This window comes from Biomphalaria glabrata, chromosome 15, assembly GCF_947242115.1.
Source record: "Biomphalaria glabrata chromosome 15, xgBioGlab47.1, whole genome shotgun sequence".
Lineage (NCBI taxonomy): Eukaryota > Metazoa > Mollusca > Gastropoda > Planorbidae > Biomphalaria > Biomphalaria glabrata.
The window spans coordinates 3,915,575-3,936,954 of NC_074725.1; the positions used below are offsets into that span (position 1 = coordinate 3,915,575).

Sequence of the window (21,380 nt, forward strand, 5' to 3'; positions counted from 1 at the left end):
ACTGAGATTCGAACCCAGGACCTTAGGTTCAGAAGCCAAGCGCTTAATCACTCAGTCAATTAGAATGACATTTAAATGATTAGTAAAAATTCACTTAGCTACAGGATGTTGTTTTTTCTAGCCGTGTGAATACTTTCACACTTAGAAACATTTACATTGTGCCTAACTTGTATTGGCCTACATATTTATTTTATTTCATGTGAGATGTCTTTCTGAGAGGCATCAACTTCTTGGCTACCTATCAAAAGGAGCTCGAGCTTGAATCCAGTCTTAAGCTGAATTGTGGTTGCCGAGTGCACATAAATGGCAACACGGAAACCTTTCTCCCAGATACCCCTCCTCATTATGGTCCACAAAAGAGACCAGAGAGCACTGAACATGCTTTTACTACTTATAGCATGAAAGGTGCACTATAAAAAAAGATATCATTTAAAAAAAAGGCAACATGATTCCATTATATTAAGCTTTGGTGGCTGGTTTAGAGCCTTGGAAAGTGATTCATTTTAAATTATACTTATAGAGCCTGATGATATAAAGCTGACAGTGCTCAACAGTATAGTTCAATGAAGAAGATTAAAATAAAGCTCTGAGGTCTGTGGACTAAGTATAAAATTTCAGTTTGGGTGTGGACTACATAATCATAGTCAGTTGTTCTCATTCTGGAGTACATGTGGGAATGTAGTTGGTAAAAGTAGGACATGTACTCCTTTCCTGCAGGCATTGGTTTAAAGTGTGAAACTGGATTTTACTGTCATTGCATAATTTATCATATTACGAATTTCAGTCCATTTTTCTTGCTTACATTCACAAACTAATACATTGGAGAAAGATGACATATTTTTTGACAACCTCCCTCTTGAATAAGCATTTGTAGCCTATATTCAGCATTTGTAGCCTATATTCAAAGCTGTTCAAAAGAAATCTGTTATTTAGAACTCCTCGAGGTTTGTGATTTTTTTCTTTTGTAAAATGTTTACGTTAAAACAGGGCTTTAGGTTAAACACAGTGGACGAAAAGAGATGACTCAACTCGGAGAAAGACGTTTTCCTCACAAAGTACAATGGGACTAAAATGCCATACAATGTATGATACATGGATTTCATGGAATCTTTTTTTTTTTCCAAGGTAATCCTAGGATAGGCCATAGCCATAGTATGTCACATACTATGTGGTAGTCCTTGCATTTTTGTTGTTTTTTTGTTTTTTACTAGCCTATATAAAAGAAGAAAAAAAAATCTAGATCTACGTTTTGAAAAAAAGAAAAAAGTCCATTGGGCTTGAGGGCAACAACAAAAAATAAATAAATTCTGCCTTAGCCCTGATAGATATTTTATGTCTATCATATACGGTAATAGTTGTTTTTTTTAATCTTATGAAAGAAATTTCAAAGAAACGAAACAAAATACAAATTTAGGTCTCTGATATCTCTAGTCTTGTTTTCAATCAACCGTGAAATACTGATTGATGTAGATCTAGATCTATTGGAAATTCTAGCAACATGAAGTTACGATTTTATTTTATTTGGAATTTAGTTTTTATATTTTGTATGCTTTCAGCAATGATTTACTTTATTTATTCATTAACAAGGTAAACACAAGACAGATCAATCAATGTCTAATAATAATGAAATCGAGCGGAAGCTGTTTAAATTTAGAAATTTGGCGTCGTGCGTCCATAGTGATAATAGTACTAATTAATAGTATAGTAATATTCTTTTCAGTCTTCTTTCCTTTACTTACTTCTGTGCATGAAATTGTTAAATCAAAATAAAAACCCAAACTTCAATAGATTTACTAATATATCAACTTACAAGATCCAGACCTTACTCCATTAATGATTACATTACAGGACAACAATTAAACGTAATACTACTAATTATAATAATAGTCAAACTCTAACTAAAGTTAAAGACACTAATTAAAGTAGTCTAAACGACTCTTAGGTCTAGGTTTATAATCACTCACTACTAGATCATTCTACTGACAAGATCTAATAAGTGATTAATTTATAGTCTAATCTAGAATTTCTAGTAAAATCTAGAATAATAGCACAGGCTGCAATATTTGTAGATAAGATTATTTATGATTTTATCATATCATTAATGTTATCTTATATAGATCTGATATAATAATATTTATTATGACATGATGTCATTTGATGATTATGTCTATGGTTATATTATCAAAGGAGAAGATAATTATGTCCTAGCCCTAGGCTTATGATCTCCCATCGAGCACCTCCGCAGGTACCCTCCAGATATGATGGGTAGCGACTAAAATAAAACCTGCTGCTTTGCAGGAAGTGGAAGGATCCACAAAGGCTAGGGCATCTTACCTGAAAATAAAGGCAGCTATCCATAGAGCTGAAAGGGGCAGCCCCCAAATGGTTATGCGCAGGGCTACAAAATCTAAAACACATATGAAAAACCAGACTGATCACAAAATGACCTAAGCCTGGAAATGGATGACGTAGAGGCAGATCTACAACAGCTAAAAGTCAGGCACTGAGACATAAAGCACTGGATAGACAAGAATGGAGAGATGTGCTAAAGCAGGCCAGGGCCCTCCATGGGCTGTAGCGCCACTGGGATGGATAGATGCAATATTTTCTAGTTGGTTCCATTAGCAGCCCTATTTTTATTTGGTGTTAGCTTTAGTATTGCATTGCCACATTCTTTTTGATTGGACTTTTTTTTTCCGGATGGTTTATCAGGTGCTCAGTAATTAGTATTTTTATCAGTGTCATCGCTATCCACCCCTCTTTTCCACAAGTCAAAGTAGTTTCAAATTTAAGAATGATAATCTATTAAATTACATTATTAGAAAGATGTAGATAAAAAAAAAACAATAACAAATTTAAAACAAGAAAATATTATTTACTTTGTACTTTTTAATTCTTTAATAGTTTGAGACATTAGCCGAAAGTCATAGCAGTATGTTACAGCCATGGATAATGCTTCTGATCCACTGCTGACAGAGAGAGACAAGTTAACCAGACTTCTAAGTTTTCTGGATATTGAAACTAAAATTGGCCCTGGCAATGAACCAAAAGTAAGTTATTCTAAATGGGATATTTTTTTTTACAAAGATGAACACCTCCTGAAGTAAGCATCTTCTATATCTTCAGCAAATCTCCATCTTAGAGTGAAGATTAAGAGTTCAATGAGGTGCTACCCACTTGGAATGTATTAATTGTTATTTTAAAGCATACATAGTTTTGGATTTTCCTTATGAAGCCAACTTTTAGACACATTTTGAAGTTAATGTTGCCATATTACTTTTCTTTCCTTCTTTTTTTTTTTGTTTCGTAAAGAAACAATGCACTATTATAAATAATGTTGTTGTATGGGCTTCAAATGATAGCTAATATTAATTTTCACAAATATTATGCACTTTTAAAAATAATAATAATAACAATTATAGCCTTTATATAGCGCTACTTTCATGCTTATAGCATGCTCAGTGCGATATGGTCTAATCTCATTTGTAGACCAATGGGTGGGGGGGGGGGGGGGGAGAGAGGAGGTATCTGGGAGAAGGTTTGCCGTGCTGTCTTTAGGCGCTCAGTAAACAAATCAATCAAGCTTCCTTTCCAAAAAATGTTCCAGAGAGTAATGCAGGGCTGGTGTGTAGTACACAAAATTGTTTTTGCCTAATGTTTTATTCCTTTTTTTTTTATCTCTAAGACAATCGAAACAAGAAAAGGAATGAAGGTTAATAAGGGATAATTTGACAAGCACAAATCTCAACTTTCATTTTCTCCCACTACTTATCATGTACCCAGTAGAGCTGGTTTGACTCCATGAAAACATTTTATAAATATTGATTAAAAATCCTAAACCTTTACTGACACTATTGCTTCAGCAGCTCAGCACTTCGCCGTCAGTATCACAATGTCTAAAGATTTGTGCAGATATAATTCTGAAACACTTGCCGATTATTATGAGATTGTTCCTAAAATTTCTTGTATAACAAGTCATTGCTCTTAGTTAATGTTAAAAGTTTGTTTTTTTATCTCGCTCACAATGTAATTCTAGGCTTCTTAGAGTTGTATCTATTTAATTTATGTTATATAAATGTAAAAGAGTAAAGTAAATGTTCCCATTCAGACCTTGCGATCTATAGTTCTGATGATGAGGAGCAAAAGTCAGATTATTTGCAGACAATTGCATAATATATAGAACAATAAAAACAACACAAGATACAGAAATTTTACAAAGAGAATGAGATGAATTACAGAAATGGGAATCTAATTGGAGCATGTCTTTCCACCCAGAAAAATGTCAGTTATTAAGAGTAACAAAAAAACTAAAATAAACCAGCAACACAGACTAAAAACGCAAAATACTTAGATGTTATATATAATAAATGAAAACATGTCATGGAATCCCCATATTGATGAAACTATCAAAAAATCAAACAAAGCATTACAGTTTATTAAAAGATATTTCTATAAATCAAATAAGAACATAAAACTAAAATGTTATTTAACCTTGGTTATGCCAAAATAATAGAATATACATCCTCTGTTTGGGACCCCTCAACTCAAGAAAACATTAAGAAACTGGAACAGACACAAAATAGAGCATTGAGATTCATAACAAACGAATATTCACATTTGACTAGAGTAACACCTTTAGTAAATTCTCAAAATTTAGAAAGCCATCAGGATAGAAGACTCAAAAAGTAAAGTAGCAATTATACATAAAACACTGAACTATATTCTACAAATACAAATACAAAATTTAATAAAATACTCAGAAAGACACAAAGATAGAGGCACATTCTTCGTTCCATATGCTAGGACAAATTTGTACAAATGCTCCTTCTTCCCTAGTGCTATTAGAGCATGGAATGGGTTGCCTGAGCTATCCAGGAAAACCAGTGACTTGGCAGAATTTAAGTCATTGGTTAAAATGCATGACTAAATGCATGACACGTAGGACTTAATCATCTTCTTTTTTGAAGTAATGTCTGTATTATATAAGATAAGATGTATAGGTCATTTGTTTCTGTGGCCTACAATTAATGAGGGTGTCATGTGGCCAGCACAACAATTAACCGCCTTTACTTTTCCCCAACTTATGTTAGGTACCCACTAGAGCTGAGGCTCCCAAAGATCTTCACCAGGATTCGAACCCAGTACCCCTGATTCGGAAGCCAAGCGCTTTACCACTTAGCTACTGCGCCTCCATAGAATTGTAAAACCTAGAAGATATTATTTTCTCTCATCCTCCCTTTTATTTCTTGAGTTTAAATAAAATGTAACATTGTCATTAGCCAGTAGTGCATTTGTTTATTTCAGAGACAGTCCAGTTTCCCTATACAAGGAAGAGTAAGTTATTTAAAAGAAAATTTTTGCTTGTTTCGTGAGGTAGGCAGTATGGGGGATTTTCACAGAATTAAATTTTTTTCTGACAGATGTTTCTAAAATGTTTTATGTTTCGGATGTTCCTTAAGAGTTGAAGATAATTTACTTCCTAGTCCAAACCTCCTTCAGGATGATTGGGATGGGAGCGGGCAGGGCGTGAACCTGGGACCAGAACAGTCCAGCATGCAAACGCATGACCAGGCAGCCACCCAGCAAAGTTCAGTTGTAGAACTAATATACCTCATTCCTTATGCTAACCACATTATATCTTAAAAGAAAAATAGAGTGACCTCTATATGAAAGAATTAAACAATAGAGAATATGTAATACATAATACCATACTTCATTTTTACTTTGCATATTTTAATTTACTGATAAAATGCAATGGTATTAAATTATATGAATATCATTTGTTTTTATATTACACTGCACTTCAAAATAAAGTCCCACCATTCACCTAGTGTATTATTAATCCCCTCTGCATCATGGGAAATGAGGTCACATTCCATGAACTATTTCACAATTCACTCTGGTTATCTGCCGAGGAGAGTGAAAAGAAAAGGTCTACATATTATTAGCTGGATTCCCATGCAGCCGGAGGTTTGTGCTAGAATGTAATATATCTTCAATTCTGAAGAAACATCCAAAACATGTAAAACAAAATACTTCAATTTGTTTGCTCTCTACATCCCACCATCTCTAAAATGTACCTTGTTCATTAATGTGCTGTTTCCATTGTATCATTGTAAAGATAGAATTACTAGTTCTTTAAAATATGTGTAATTGTATGTGTGTGTTTTTATTTTTTTTTAATGCATTTATTTCTATGGAAATTGTTGACATGATCAGAGAAGTCTTGCTGCTAGTTTTGATGGCTCTATCGTTGATCATCCCATACCTACATTGTCGCCTCCCTTGGTTACTCAAAGACTTCAGACATTTTACGTTGACAGTTGGCCTGCAATCACAGTTAAACGTGGTTAGCACAATTAATTAATTTTTTTAAATAGGAGTTAAACAAAGGTCTTTGGTTTGAATCTCGACTGCGCTATTTAAAAAATTTATTTGAAGATATTCCTTTATTTTTATAAGTTCATATTTTCTACGCAGTTATGTTCATATTTACATACAAAAGGTATTTTAGTATGTTATCATAATTTCAAGAGTTAAGCTGTTTTTTTTTATTGAAAACATTTTTGTTTTGTTTTTATTTTGGGTATCTGTTGTACAGTGCAAAAAAGTACAACAGATTTTTTAATCAAATTTAATTGTTTAAAAATATGTATCATTTTCTTTGTAAAATCTTCATCAGTTATGTATGCTAAATTTCAATGTCTTTTTAAATTGATTTTTAGGCGACACAATCATTTTCCCAAACACCCCAAGAAAATCTTCGTCCAATACATTGGGTGGCATTCCAATCACGTTAGATACTGCCGTGGTAAGTTTATATTTTTTACTCTTGTTAGAATGAGATTAGGAAATTGAAACCTCTTAATCATCTAATCTCACATTACATTGATTAACATCTTTATTTTATTCATGTGTAAAAATAAATCACAAAGATTAACTTTTCATCTGATTGCAGGAACTACGGTCAATAGTCTATGGTTCTCCCATGCATTCCTTCTCTAAAGATTGGCAAAAGGCAACACTCAAATTTTACTTGTTAGATAGTCCTTTTCCTTTTGGCATTGAAACTTCAAAGGTGACTGAAATGTTGTTTTTTTTTTTTTTGTTTTTTTTTTGCCATATTTCAATTAAAACCTTCAAAAAAAAAAAGATGTGAGAAAATTGTTATTTTTAACATTTTTAGATGTTCTTTTATTACATGTAAAATACTATATGCAGCAGAGTACTGGCTATATGGGCTTTCAGGCCTGGTTCAATGGGCCACTTGGTATGACTTGGTATAAACATAATTGGTTTGCACCTTTCATCAAAGATTTTTTTCAGACTTTACTTTCCAATACTAATTACATATTTCATAATGATTCAACTATACCCATATACAGTGCTTATGGTGAGATCCGATTCTTTTTATACATTAAGCGATTGACAATCAACATAAAGCCTATATTTTGTGTAGTCTCATAGAAGTCATATTAGTATGAGCATATTTGGGAACATCAATAACGGAACTTAAAAGGAAACATTGATGGAATCCTCTGCCAAGAAATGCAGTAAAATGACTTGCCATTTTGACAAAAACAATTCAAGAAACTTGCTGATCTATTTGATGACTATTGATAGCATTCACAAAGGAACATGCACAATGCCATTTACTTCTGGAGATATGAATATGTTAGCAGATGAACAAACACTCTTATCCACAAAGATTTAGACTTAGCAGATTCCTAAATATACATGTGTGCTTTAACTTGAAACAGTAATCTATTGTTACAATAATAAAGTTGACATTGACTTACTAGAGTTGGTATTAACAATTTACCTAATTATTGATACACATCATAAGGTGTGCAATTTGAGGGTCGGATCGTTCCTTAATGTCAGGGCAGATTTTGGCACCCAGTCTGCCCATGACTGTCAAATCAAAACTTAAGTAAGAACTCATTCTTTCCAAATGCATTAAAAAGGTAACATTATTTTACTAATGTCTTGGTACAGTTTCTATGATGAAAGTACTAAAATAATTGCTAGGATAATAATACTACTAGAACCATTGTATGTAAAGTGTAAGATAAGAAGTTAACTTAGCCTATTGAGTGTTTTATTTTATTTCTTCATTTGATAGTAAGATAAAATGTTTGAATGACTGGTTTTTTTTTTATCTGTCTATTTCTCTAACAGTGTGGTGCTCGTGGACTGGCGCTGTGTGTTCAAGGCTTCATGTTAAAACATTTAATTTTTGACAGAGAGTACAAGTCATCTGTCTTACAAGAAGCTGGGTCAGAGATTTTATAATTTATTCAAATAATTTAGCGATACATTTTATTTCTTGTTAAATAATGATGGCTTCATTAAGACACTGCTCTTTGCCAATAAGAAAAAGTAAGCTGTAAGCAATTTCCCAGTTCATTATCAATGATACTTTATAAAAGTAAAATATTGACACTTGAATTATCATATCCAAGAGATAATAATAATTTAATTTATAAAGCGCTATTAACAAACACAATGTAGGCTGTGAAAACACTACAAACATAGCACGAGAGCTACAAACTAATTTTAAAAAGGTTTGAACAGATAGGTCTAAATGTTCTTGAATGTAGTGAAGCAAGCTGACTGTCTGAGATCAATGGAGAGGGGTAAGTTCCAAATCTTTGGTCTGTGAACTGAAACCGTAACTTTTGAGGGAGAAATGTGGCACCACTAGATGGATTGAATCCACGGAGCACAGAGCTCTCTAAGGCAAATATAGAATGATAGGTTCGCTAACATACATGGGCATTTCTTTATTGTAGATGGACTGATGACAAAGACACCATGTAGTGGATTCTTGCTTTCACAGTTGGGGTGTGCGCAAGAGAGCATTAGTAGATCTCATCTTGTTTTCCGTAGGACTATTTGTGCAGCGTTGTTCTGAATTTGCTGCAGCTTGAATCCATTGTCAAATATTGTTGGATCTGGCTTACTTAGAAGAAAGGAAGAGAAAATGATAGAGAATAATTTAGAAATGGATCAACTGTCACACCACTTTCAAGAAAAGTGATGCCTATTATAAGCTATCCCGACATGATCAACATAATTTTTTTGCCTCAGAACTGGATATAACAGATGAGACAACATTTGTTTTGAAGCTAAAAATTAGGACTAGGGAAACTTGTCCTTATGGAGCATCACCAGAGAATGCTGACCATGTCCATCAAGACTGGATACTTTATCAAGAGTCCCGAACAAGACAAGGGCCCCAAAACCCTTTAAGAAGAAAAACACTGCACAGTTGGGTCTCAGATAGGGATTACTGACCTGAACCCTCCAACTTGAAAAGTGAGAACATAGAAGAAGAAGAAATATAATATAATTTGTTGCTTTGGATTAAGACTATTTTATGTTATGGATATTACAAGTCTTTTTTCTCATCAAATGAGTACAAATATTGAAATAATCATGCAAAAAAGAGAAAGGACTGTTGCTCTTTAAGACCTTTAGCTTGAAATTTGGCTGCGAAATCACCTTTATTTTCCCGCTACAGATATCAATACCCACTGTAACTGAAATAGACATCCTAAAATACCAAAGTCTAAGTCAAAACCTTTGTAAGGTGTCTCCAAACTCAAACCTCTCTTGATCATCTCATTTCTCCTCCAAGTAATGTCTATATTTTGTACACATTGTTCTAGTCTTACATTACTTGAACTGGCATATATAAATATATATTGTACACAGAGTTTTAAAACCAACTGCATTTGAACGAAGAAGAGCTCTGGCTGGTGCTGTATGTGAAATGTTGTGGCAGGCAGGAGACAGACGGAAATGCTGCGTATGTTTGAAACAACAGGAGCCTTGCTTCGGCCCTGACTACAGATACAGGCCAGACTCCATCACAGAAAAGGTAAAGTTTCTATTTTGAAAACAAAGCTAGCACATTGAAATTTCATATTTAGTATATTTGTTGAAATCAACTTTTTTGTAGTCTTAAGATACTTTAAGCTCGGCCTAGTTTGTCCAAGAGGCAGTCTGATATAAGATGTTTAGTAATGTCTAATCCTTGTGAAGGAAACAAGATCCAACACACATTGTCAATAATTCTAAAAATAAATCTTTTTGCAGTATGTGGCTCTCCAGCAGATAAAATAAAAATTAGTGAGTGATAGAAAGTAATAGTGGAAGTTATTTCTAATACCTATTCTTTTTTTTCCTCTTCACTTTTATTTTTGTCACATGGTTGATTCACTTTCACATTTTGTGCCATGGTATTTGTTAAGAGCATTTTTTTTTACACATATTGATATTAATATCAATTTACATTTTGTTAAAATGTGTTGTTGTTGTTGTTTTTTAAAAGAAAAGAGACATTGGTATATCGTGAAAAACAAAAACATGACATTTTGTTTACAAATCTAAATCTATAAATATGCATATCTTTGCCAACCCCTACATCAGAAATAATTTATAGCATAATAAATACAACTAATAAAGTGCTCCAAAAGCATTGTTATTCATTCATCAAGTGTTAAAATTTTGAAAGCTAGATAACATCTATAGTGATTTCAATTCTAAACAGAAATTAAAATTAATCAAAACAATAAGTTTTGTTTTTATGTTTGTAATTTACATTAACTATTTTTTTTAGAGGGCATGGTGAATCCCCCAAAATTTGAAATCTGTCAATGCATTGATTTACTCACTTTACCTATTTACATTATATTCACACATAGCTTCACCTGTTTGAATTCAAGAAGTTTGAAGATTTACACAATTTTATCAAGCGACATCTCGAAGAGGTAGAAACTCACTTTGTCATAAGTCAGATTGTTCAAATCTTTGCACATTGTTTGAAAAAAACCTTTTAAACTTAGCAAAAGTTTACTTTAAACCAGATAAATGTCTTATTTCTTTATTGAAAATAATATTAAATTAAAACATAATAGACTGAATAAGGAGAAAATGGTTGTGGGATAGAGTACAAAACTCTGAACCTGAGAAACTTAAAGGAATACCCCTTTGGAGACAAGAACTGAATTAATATCACAATATGCACCCATTTGCTTGGTGTATTTTGCAACATTGTTTGAAAGCTTACATTTGGTCTAGCACTGTAAAGATCTTATTGTCCAATACTTAGCACTTGTGGTGAGACATGCTTTAATTAAGAAATACATTTCTTTATGCCCTCATTCAAACCATTGGTAGTTGGAGGCATGAACTGAAGGTTACAATACCTTTTATTGAGAAGACCCATCTCTATCTTGGTGGGTTTCAGTCAAATGTGGCTATTGACATCACAGGTCACAATATTTTCCTCTTGCCAGACCCTATGGGATGTGTATTTGTGCGACTCAAAAGACAGCCATAGAAACTAGTCACCTCTCCTTGACTTGATTTGTGGAGCCTACTATCTGAAACAAAAATGTTATAGCTACATTTTACATTTTCCAAGTGCTGAATTTATAGGGACATAAGAATAAAATTATAAGACTTGACTTCGAGTCAGAAGATTAAGAGGGAGTGCAGTATTTAAAGTGGCTTCACAATCCTAGCTGTGGCCTACATATTTGGTCACATCCAGTGCCATCATAACCTTTGCCTGTCTGTCTGTGGTCAATTTGATTTTCTTTCTGCTGTCCGCATCAGTCCTAGGACTAAAATTATAAAACACTTTCAAAAAGCTTCAATGTACTGTAACCAGTGGAAGCAGAATATTTCTGTCTTAGAAATCTGAATGTGTGAATAATAAAATCTAAACCAAATTGTCAGTAAACACTTGTGTCTGTTCATTTAGTTGCAGCAGGGGAACATAACTCATCATGCTAATTAAAGTGGAAGTATCTATTTAAAACTATTGATTCAGGACATTTGTGTTATCTATAGCTATGGTCCTATCTGTTTTAGTTGGTTTGTTTGGGGGTTTTGTTATTGTCCTATCTGTTTTTTATCAGTGTGTTTGGGTGTTTTGTTATATCTGATTAAATTTTCTTTAAAAGAAATCAGAACTAGATTTTCTCTCTATAACAGTTTCAAACAGAACATGGCAATGGCTGTATTTTGTTTCTCTACAGTTTGGTTTTGTCTAGAACAATTCCCAAGTAAGTTTTACTTTTCTTTGTGTGTGCTTGTTTAATAGTTCACTTGTTATTTAGAGTAGATCACTTGAACCTGTACAATGTACTGCCTGTTATTTAGTCACTAACAATTTCTACTGAGCTCTTCATATTCTTTGATGCTTGACTTTTTTTTTTTTTTTCAAGGATTCGGGAAGAGATCAAGGTCAAACCAGGCTTCAAATTAAAACTGTTGTCTGATATGGAGGATCCAACTCAGAGTTTGATCAATTTAGCCTTGACTGGCTCAGCCACACCTCATTTACATAATGGAGAACTCTTATATGATGATAAAGGAAATTTATTGGTACTTTTTTTTTTTGTTTCTTTATTGTTGTTTCTAAAGTATGTCAGATGAATTTTTCAAGTTTCAAATAAATAAATTTGTTTCCTTGTACAGCCTAGACTAGCTAAGCTATTTCTTGTCACCATTAAAAAATGCTGACGTAGATAGATTTTCATTCGAGGCTTGTTAGAAAATTACTAGCCTTTCTAAAGCAGATGGGTTCCTGATCCTTGTAAAATGTTTGTAAAATATTTTACATGTTTCGGATGTTCCTTCAGAGTTGAAGATAATTTGCTTCCTAGTCCAAACCTCCTGCAAGATGATGGGGGATGGGAGCAGGCAGGATTTGAACCCGGGACCATCGATAAGTCTGAACGACAGTCCAGCACTCAAACTGCATGACCAGGCAGTCATCCTTTGGTATGACTGTCCAGACTGTCATCATAATGTCCCAGTTTTTAATCTTGTCTGCAGTCATTCACTGCTGCCCTGCGGGAGGTTTGGTCTAGGTTATAATAATATTCATTTTGAAGGAATGTCTCTAAATACCAAGTGTATTCACCAAATGAAATGCTGGGATAGATTTGTGAAAATGAACTAAGAACTTATTTATTTTTATAAATTAACTTTTTCTTTTCAGCCTCACCCAGTTCATGGGATACAAACCAGAAGTCAAATTGGGTTTATGTTTTGGGATAAAGGTGAAGACCCAGAGAAAAGAACAGAGGTAAAGAAATGCTTGAGTTTTTCATTGAGCTATTTCTGAGCTCTCATTTTTATTTAGTTCATTACACTTGAGAAGTTAGGAAATATTTTAGGAGACACAAGTAAAAAATGAGACTTTAAACATGCTCTAACTCAATAAAAATACACGTCCTTCTGTCCCACGTCTCTCACTAGTTCTCTCGACTTCAACTTTGACACCCCTATCTCTAAGACGAAATACGACAGACCACCTCGAGAATTTTTTCAGAACCTCTTCAGCCTACAAAACCAAACCATCTGCCCACATGGTTACATCAGAAACATGCACACACACTCCATAACAAGGGTCACATTTTATAAATTTTTTTTTTCCTATTCTCCAGTGAGTTTCTTTTAGTTGTTAGCAATGAAATTTTCTTTTTTTAATCTTTCAGTTACTAAAATTTTTTTAGCTTTTGAAAATTCAGTTCCGTTCAGTGTTTTGACACATTCCAATGTAAACTAATGTTTCATTGAAATGACGATCTAATAATTATTTTAAGCTAAAAAGAAAAATTATTCAGTTCATTTTGTCCCTCTGTGAACAAGGATGGGATGATATGTCTTTTTTTCAAAGAGAATATGCCCCTGAATTCACTCTCTTCTTATAGAACTCTTTACATCTGCTGGAAAGAGTAAAAGCAGTCAGCCATTGTACTACACACATCTTTGTAAATATTTGATCATGGAAATGGATAAACTTTCTTCTTCTTCGTTTTCATTTTACATTTGGGAGGGTTCAGATCAATAATCCTATATGTGAGATAAACCATTCAGTTCTCCGTATGGTTTTTGCTCTATAGTAGGGTTTTGGGGCCAGAGTCTTGTTCAGGCCTCTTGATATAGTTTGCAGCTTTGAAGGACATGGTCAGTATTCTCTGGTGATGCTTCACAAGGGCAGGGTTCGCTCATTCTAACTTAAAGCTTTGGGAACATATGTTGTCTTATTCTGTTGTGTCCAGTTCTGAGTCGATAAAATTATGTGTTGGTCATGTCAAGATAGCTTATAATAGGCGTCCTTTTTCTTGTAATTGGGATGTGAGCTGGTCCAATTCTCATTTATTCTAATTATTTTCATCATTTCTTCTGGGTAGAGAGGGATTTTCATTTGTTTGTTCATTCTTCCATCTTTGGGTAGTATGTCTGTTTTTTCATTGCCTTCTAATTCAGTGTGTGCTGGAATACTTTTAAGAACAGTTTCTGTGCTGTTTATATTAATGTTTACAAGAACTGTCCTGAGTTGCTTTATATAGGAAGTATCCAAGTTTTTCAGGCTTTGAAGGTCTGTTTTGGCATCGGTCAGAAAGACAATTTGGCTGTTTCGTGTACTTGGGTGGATGAACTTAACTTTATAAACCTTGAAATCTTGCATAGAAACTTTGCTCTTACTTTACATAAAGAATAACAAAAATATATCCATTTATACTTTGTTTTATGCTTGCCAGGTAGGATCTATGTTGAAGACTCCCAAAAATCCAATATGGGTGTCGAAGGTCAATGGCCAGTTTGGACTATTGTTCAGTTTGAACCCAGACTTGGTGAGTGACTGGCGTGTGGAGAACAAATTTACTATGTGGTACTATACAGGACTACTGTCGCAGCTCAAGCCAACTGTTTTGTCCATTGGTAAGTGTTAAGTAACTAACCATAAACCCATTTTTGTTATTGGCCAGAAAAGGCCAAAAAATACACAAAGTGTTGAACAATGATTTTAAAATTTTCATCTAGAGCTACTACTGAGAAATAACTAAACAAATATGCTCTCTTAAGTCATTCTTTGTATATGTCTAGATTTTAGAAAGACCCTGAGTCCACCCAACTCTGATGGTTACATGACATTAGTTGGGGAAAGTAACAGCAGTTGGTTGTTGTGCTGGCTTGCCACATGACACTCTAGTTTACCATTGGCCATAGAAACAGATGAAATTAAATCATCTGCCTTATAGATCTAACCCTATGTCCTGAAGAATTTAGCTGTCAAAATTTACATAGTTCATTTCTAATTTTCTAAAAATATTTCCTTGTATGATGTGAGAATTTAACATGTGAATGTTAATTTTTCTATTTCTAAGATAAAACACATTTTTTTTTTCAAAGTCAAAAAAATTAATTTCTTTCCTTTTCTTTCAAGTGCCAATTTGCAACTAGTTGCTTGTAGTTCTATTCTGCAATCAAACTTTTTCTTTTGATTCACTTTATGTTCTAACTAATTTCTGAAGTTTGAAACAACTTTTTATTTCTATTTTAACTATACAAATAATAAGTCCATCAACCCTCCTTAAGTACTTTCTGGAGGAACTCTTCATTGCTTTATTCTGATCATGTGATTGTTGCTACTGTGTCCACCAGTTGAGTGTGACAGTCTAACAGTTTTATTGAGTGCGGTGAAGTCCATTCCAAAAAGATAACTGCAACTACTTTTTTTTTCTGTTAATGGTGAAGAATGGATCACAGAATACATTAAAATGCTTGAAAAAAAAGAAGAAGAAAATAAAATGAGAAGAGTTTTAAATTGGATGAGTGGCAATCAGTTGGCTATCTATCAAGGGGGCTGGAGTTTGAATCCCAACTCAAGCGGAGTTATGTTATTGAACATGGCAGCATGGTAATCTTCTCCTGGATACGATACCCCCTATCCCCATGGGTCCACTAAAGAGATAAGACCAGAGTGCTCTTAAGTCTTTGTTTTCCAAATTATAATGAACAAGATTTGAAGATTGGTTAGGTTAAATACCATTGTTTTGTTTTATGTCTTTGGACGTTCTTTCTAAAGGATAATTACGTCCTAGCCCAGATCTCCTGCAGGATGGCAGGGGATGATAGCGGCAGGGTCAAACTCAGAACCATCAAGATGATAGTCTGGTGTCCATACTGCATGACAAGGCAGCCACCCATTAGCTCTGTTTTCCCTAATTCCCTTGGCTACTGTGTTACAAAGCTATTTGCTTTGTTTTTAAAGCTTTAAACATTCATTTTTTTATTTTATTTTGTATTCTATTTATGAAAAAATCTTCCTTACTTAATATTGTGTTTTGATTTTTTTTTTTTTAATTATTATTTTCTAGAAACCAGAGTTGGTCGCCCACGGCCTAAAACTGGACTTCAAAGGAGGGAAGAAGAAAATAAAATTCCTCCACTAGAAAACTGCATAATGACCAAGTAATAAATGATATATTTTTCAATCTTCCTGAGAGTTATATAGATATATAATAATAACAATAAGGCTTGTCTTCAAGTCCGAAGATTAATGAGGAATGCAATATTTCTTGTGGCTATCCCAGCTATATAGCTATATTTTTACATACATATGATTTATCTTTACAATATAATTTTAGGTTTTGTTTGTCCCTGTTTAAGCCTTCTAGTTTTGACGTTTCAGAGTGTTGCAAACAAAATATCAAAAACGCTGTTCTTTTATTCTAATTGCAGATGGTACGGAGCAGATGTGAAATGGAATGGAACTGTACCATTTGTGTAGTCTCCCTTTCTTTGAGCAGCCAATGAGTGACTGTAATATATAAATCTAGGATTCCAAATAGTGTTTATGTTGAAGAAACAAAACATTGCATTGCTGTTGAGCTCACAAATTTCAATAGGCTGATTGTGTACAGTATAAGGTGACATTAGTATAACAGATCATGTTCTTACAAACAGAAATAAGGAATTTTTCTTTTCCTTTTTTTTTGGAAGGATGACTTACTTGTACATTGTGACTAGTGTAAAAGTATAAAGTAAAAGTTCCCCCTTTTAGACTTTGCGATCTATAGGGCAGAAGATGTAAAGGTCATGTAAAGGTGTGAATAGTGAGTTAAGATCAATTACTAGATGATTTTCTTTGTTAATTTTTTTTTTGTCTAATAATTATTTTGTGAATCATGAATGATTAAAGCTCATTTCTATGATTAAATACATTTCATTGATTTTTTTTTTTTACCTTTACCTATCCCTTAGTCTGTTGGACCATTGGGGCACCATGCAAGATTCGTCACCCGTATTTCTCCATTCCTCTCTGTCTTTTGCCTTAGTTAGAATTTCTTTCAATGGCAGCCCCGTCCATTCTTTTATGTTTTCTCTGTCTGCCTCTTCTTCTTTTTCTGATACTGTTCCCTGAAGGAAGGTCTTTGCAATAATATCGGTCATAGCAATTCTTTGATTCTGAATGATGTGTGCAGTGACTATGCATATTTTTCCACATCTCGTGCAGACAAAGCCGTTGTCCACAGGTGGTTTATTTAATTTTTCCTTTTTTTCTTCTACACCTGTCTTCGCTAAGGGCTTTCCTTTTGGGTCTTAAATTGTATGTCCTGCGCTGCTAGCTACTTTCCTCTATGCCAGTGTGATCCAAATGGTGCCTGAGTCGATTTTTATGCTCCTATGGGGGCACCTCTCTTACGCTGTTGTCCTTTAAGTTCACCAAAGAATAAACACATTAAAGTAATTCAGTTACCATGTGTTGTTGTTTTTTTTAAATTTCAGGGCAGTATAAATAAAATTTGTTTACTTTAAAACAGCATCTAATCCATTAATCTTGAAAGTAAGAAATTGAATTTTGATCTAACTTTTTTTTCTTATTCATAGTCTTAAAGAACTATATTTAAAAAGAAGGGCGTGGTGACTCAGTGGTTAAGCACTTGGCTTACAAACCTGGGCCCTGGGTTCAAATCTTGGTGAAGACTGGGATTTTGGATTTTTAGCTACTCTAATAAGTAGCTGACTTTAGTTGGGGAAAGTAAAGGCAGTTGGTCGTTGTGACACCCTGCTCATTAACCATTGGCCAAAAAAAAAATGTCCTTAACATCATCTCCCTTATAGATTGCAAGGTCTGAAGTTTGGAACTTGACTTTTTTACTTTACATATCTAAAAAAAAAAAACAGAAAAATTTGTCAGGACTTGATGGAACCATTTACATTCCATAAAGATCTCATGCCGAGTTGTTTTTTTGTGTGTAGTCTTTCAGTTTTGTGTTGTTTTTAAGTACATATTCTTGTCTATTTAGTTGAGTGCTTTGCTGTGCCATATTTATATCAGTATTAACAGGATTTGTTGTTTTTTTTACTGTGAAGAAAAGTTGATATTTATTTCTATGCCAAAAGATACTAATTGGTCATTGTAATGGCAGACCTACTAGATATTAGATGTTGAGTTACATTCATTGAATTAATTTTTCGTGTTTACCAGTTTTTTTTAATGTACTTTTTTAAACTGTATAATAGATGTCAAGATTTGGTGAGATTGTGTTGAAAAGTTGTATTTTTGTTAATTTTTGTAGTTAAAAATATGGAATTAGTGTGAACCTGTTATTAATCAAGTAGACTTAGCTAAAACCTTTCTAGTAGTATATATATATATACTTGGATCCACCGTGCGTGCATCATTTTTATAGTCTGCTAATGCTTTCTTTCAATTGAACTCAAGCCTAGAGTGTGTGGCAAACAAAAAATGTTTCTAGCTTGAGTTCCAAATCTCGTCTGCTTATGAAGTTTAGAATATTTCACTTTTTTTTCTTTCTATTGTCATTTGTGCCCTGGGATTTTTGACCACATACGTTTTAAAGCTGCATCTCTAAATTGTTGTTTAGACACAATCGTCAGCAGTAAACCTTTAAATATGCAAAGAGACACTAATCTTTTTAACAACTTGATTTTTTGTTTCAATTTTTGTTAATTTTTGTAGTTAGAAATAAGGAATTAGTGTGAACCTGTTATTAATCGAGTACACTTATCTAAAACCTCTCTTTTAGTATATATTTGGATTCCCAGAGTATGCATCATTTTTATAGTCTGCTAATGCTTTCTTTCAATTGAACTCAAGCCTAGAGTGTGTGGCAAACAAAAAATGTTTCTAGCTTGAGTTCCAAATCTCGTCTGCTTATGAAGTTTAGAATATTTCACTTTTTTTTTTTCTATTGTCATTTGTGCCCTGGGATTTTTTATCTCATACATGTTTTAAAGCTGCATCTCTAAATTGTTGTTTTGACACAATCGTCAGCAGTAAACCTTTAATATGCAAAGAGACACTAATCTTTTTAGACTTGATTTTTTTTTTTCAATTAGTGTATAGATTTGAGACCCTCTTCATCTGTGATGTGTTATACAGTTCTTTATATTAAGCATTATTTTGTTGTATTTTTTGACAATCATCGTTAATTTCTGGTTTACATTGTACACCAATTTATTGCTTAGGCTGAAAAAAAAATTCACCGCAGTCTGTCAAAAACATAAATAAGGTACAGTTGTACTACATATTAAATATAGACCAATATTGTATTGTATCAATGATGGGTGTGTTTTTTTTAAGTAGAAAAGAAATAAGAATAGAACCATTTTTAAATACATTATATTTTACATTCTTATAGAACTAATAATTTCAAGTGTGTTTTTTTTCGTCTTCATTATTAACTTAATAGATAAGAAGTTTTCTGGACTCTGCATGCAATCAGCTTGTCAGTTTCAACACTGTCTGCCAGAATCATGTCAAAGACTATATAGTACCACAATGCTATTTCATCAGAATAAAACTAATCATTTTTTTGAAACTGTATTTATTGGACATCCGTGGACATTTTCTAGTTTTTGATTATGGATTCTAAGAAAAAATTTGACAATGAACTAGTTAAAAAAAATGTTGGATAAGTTAAACAATGTATTGGACTCGAAAAAAGAATGCCCTATAAATAATGTTTTTAGAAATCTACTTTGAATCTTGTATGCAAATGTCTGTCTCAGTTACTTCCCTTTTATATTATATAACTTGGTTATCATCTTCCAGAGTAGAACATCAGCATTATTTCCCTAACTCTAATCATTATTAAAGCATAGACATTTTGTATCATGAGAGTTGCCAACTTGTTTTCTGATTACATTGTTGAAAAAAATAATTTTTTTTTTGTTAGCTAAGTGTAGATATACATATATTCTAAAAAAATGAGGAATTAAAAACTTGATGTGACTTTGTGTCATTTTTTAAATAACACATATGAGTTTAAGGCTTTATTGGGGGAGTTGTACTTTCGTTTTAGTTATCAATCCATGTTTGACTGTTAACCAAATAAAATGACATTATTACCAATGTTTCAGAAAATTTAAATATTTTAAGTGATAGATGTTTCGTATTCTAATGAGAACCCTTTAAAATGTATACTGTTTTCAGGAGAGGTGTCGGCAACGAAATCCACTCTAAAAGGTACTGAAGAAGACATTTCAAATGTATTCACTTTGATTCCTCTAGTATCCAAATGGTCAAAATTCTCCAGACTGTCCTACATCCTTGTGATGAACATTTTTGTCTTACTGGACACGTAGATAATCTTAACATCACTAGACATACATAGATAATTTTAACATCACTAGCCATACATAGATAATCTTAACATCACTAGACATACGTAGATAATCTTAACATCACTAGACATACATAGATAATCTTAACATCACTAGACATACACAGATAATCTTAACATCACTAGACATACATAGATAATCTTAACATCACTAAAGACATACATAGATAATCTTAACATCACTAGACATACACAGATAATCTTAACATCACTAGACATACACAGATAATCTTAACATCACTAGACATACACAGATAATCTTAACATCACTAGACATACACAGATGATCCTAACATCACTAGACATACATAGATAATCTTAACATCACTTAAGACATACATAGATAATCTTAACATCACTAAACATACACATATGATTTTAACATCACTAGAGACATACAAGATGATTCTTAACATCACTAGAGACACACATAGATGATCTTAACATCACTAGAGACACACATATATATTTTATTTAGGGGGTGTCCTCAGTAAAAGTTCAAGAACCAATCTGAGGTTTACCCAGCTGTAATGTCTATATGAGAGTTTGAATGTAGATCTAATAAAAGGTCAAGTTATGTATTAATTTATAACAATCGACCACAAAAGATAAATTGGATTCCTGTTATATTCTGCATAAGAAGTAAATTCTAGCTGGGTTCTAGCATCTTTGCATTCTGGGTTTCACAAAAAAAAAAGTTCCTCAGTTGGTGTTGACATTGTGTGGGTAAAGTAAATGTGGGCTGTAGTTTAGCATTCCTTGAATTTGACATAGCCATCCTACTTTAAAGAAACTCTCCACAGCTCTTGTTTTGTTTACATTGATTAAAGTACACAGCTTGTAGTAGGCCCACACCTCTTACTAAGGCCATATAATGACAATGAACTCAACAGGAAAACCAATATGGGGTAGCTT

General features: G+C 33.2%; 1 protein-coding gene across 2 annotated transcripts; it reads left to right on the top strand.

The window, feature by feature from the left end:
• Positions 1–1,430: 1,430 nt before the first annotated feature.
• On the top strand, positions 1,431–20,098 carry LOC106060995 (inactive ubiquitin carboxyl-terminal hydrolase MINDY-4B-like). Of its 2 annotated transcripts, none has more exons than XM_056012154.1 (15): positions 1,431–1,587; positions 2,905–3,050; positions 5,305–5,334; positions 6,220–6,349; positions 6,726–6,811; positions 6,959–7,078; positions 8,182–8,279; positions 9,721–9,886; positions 10,713–10,778; positions 12,010–12,080; positions 12,243–12,402; positions 13,022–13,108; positions 14,571–14,751; positions 16,191–16,284; positions 16,555–20,098. In XM_056012154.1, exons 2-15 carry the CDS (start codon positions 2,946–2,948, stop codon positions 16,601–16,603), a joined length of 1,443 nt encoding a protein of 480 aa, XP_055868129.1. In that variant the 5' UTR covers positions 1,431–1,587; positions 2,905–2,945; the 3' UTR covers positions 16,604–20,098. The 2 variants fall into 2 exon arrangements, with proteins under 2 accessions (XP_055868129.1, XP_055868128.1); XM_056012153.1 differs by lacking the exon at positions 1,431–1,587 and adding an exon at positions 1,650–1,862.
• Positions 20,099–21,380: the final 1,282 nt, after the last annotated feature.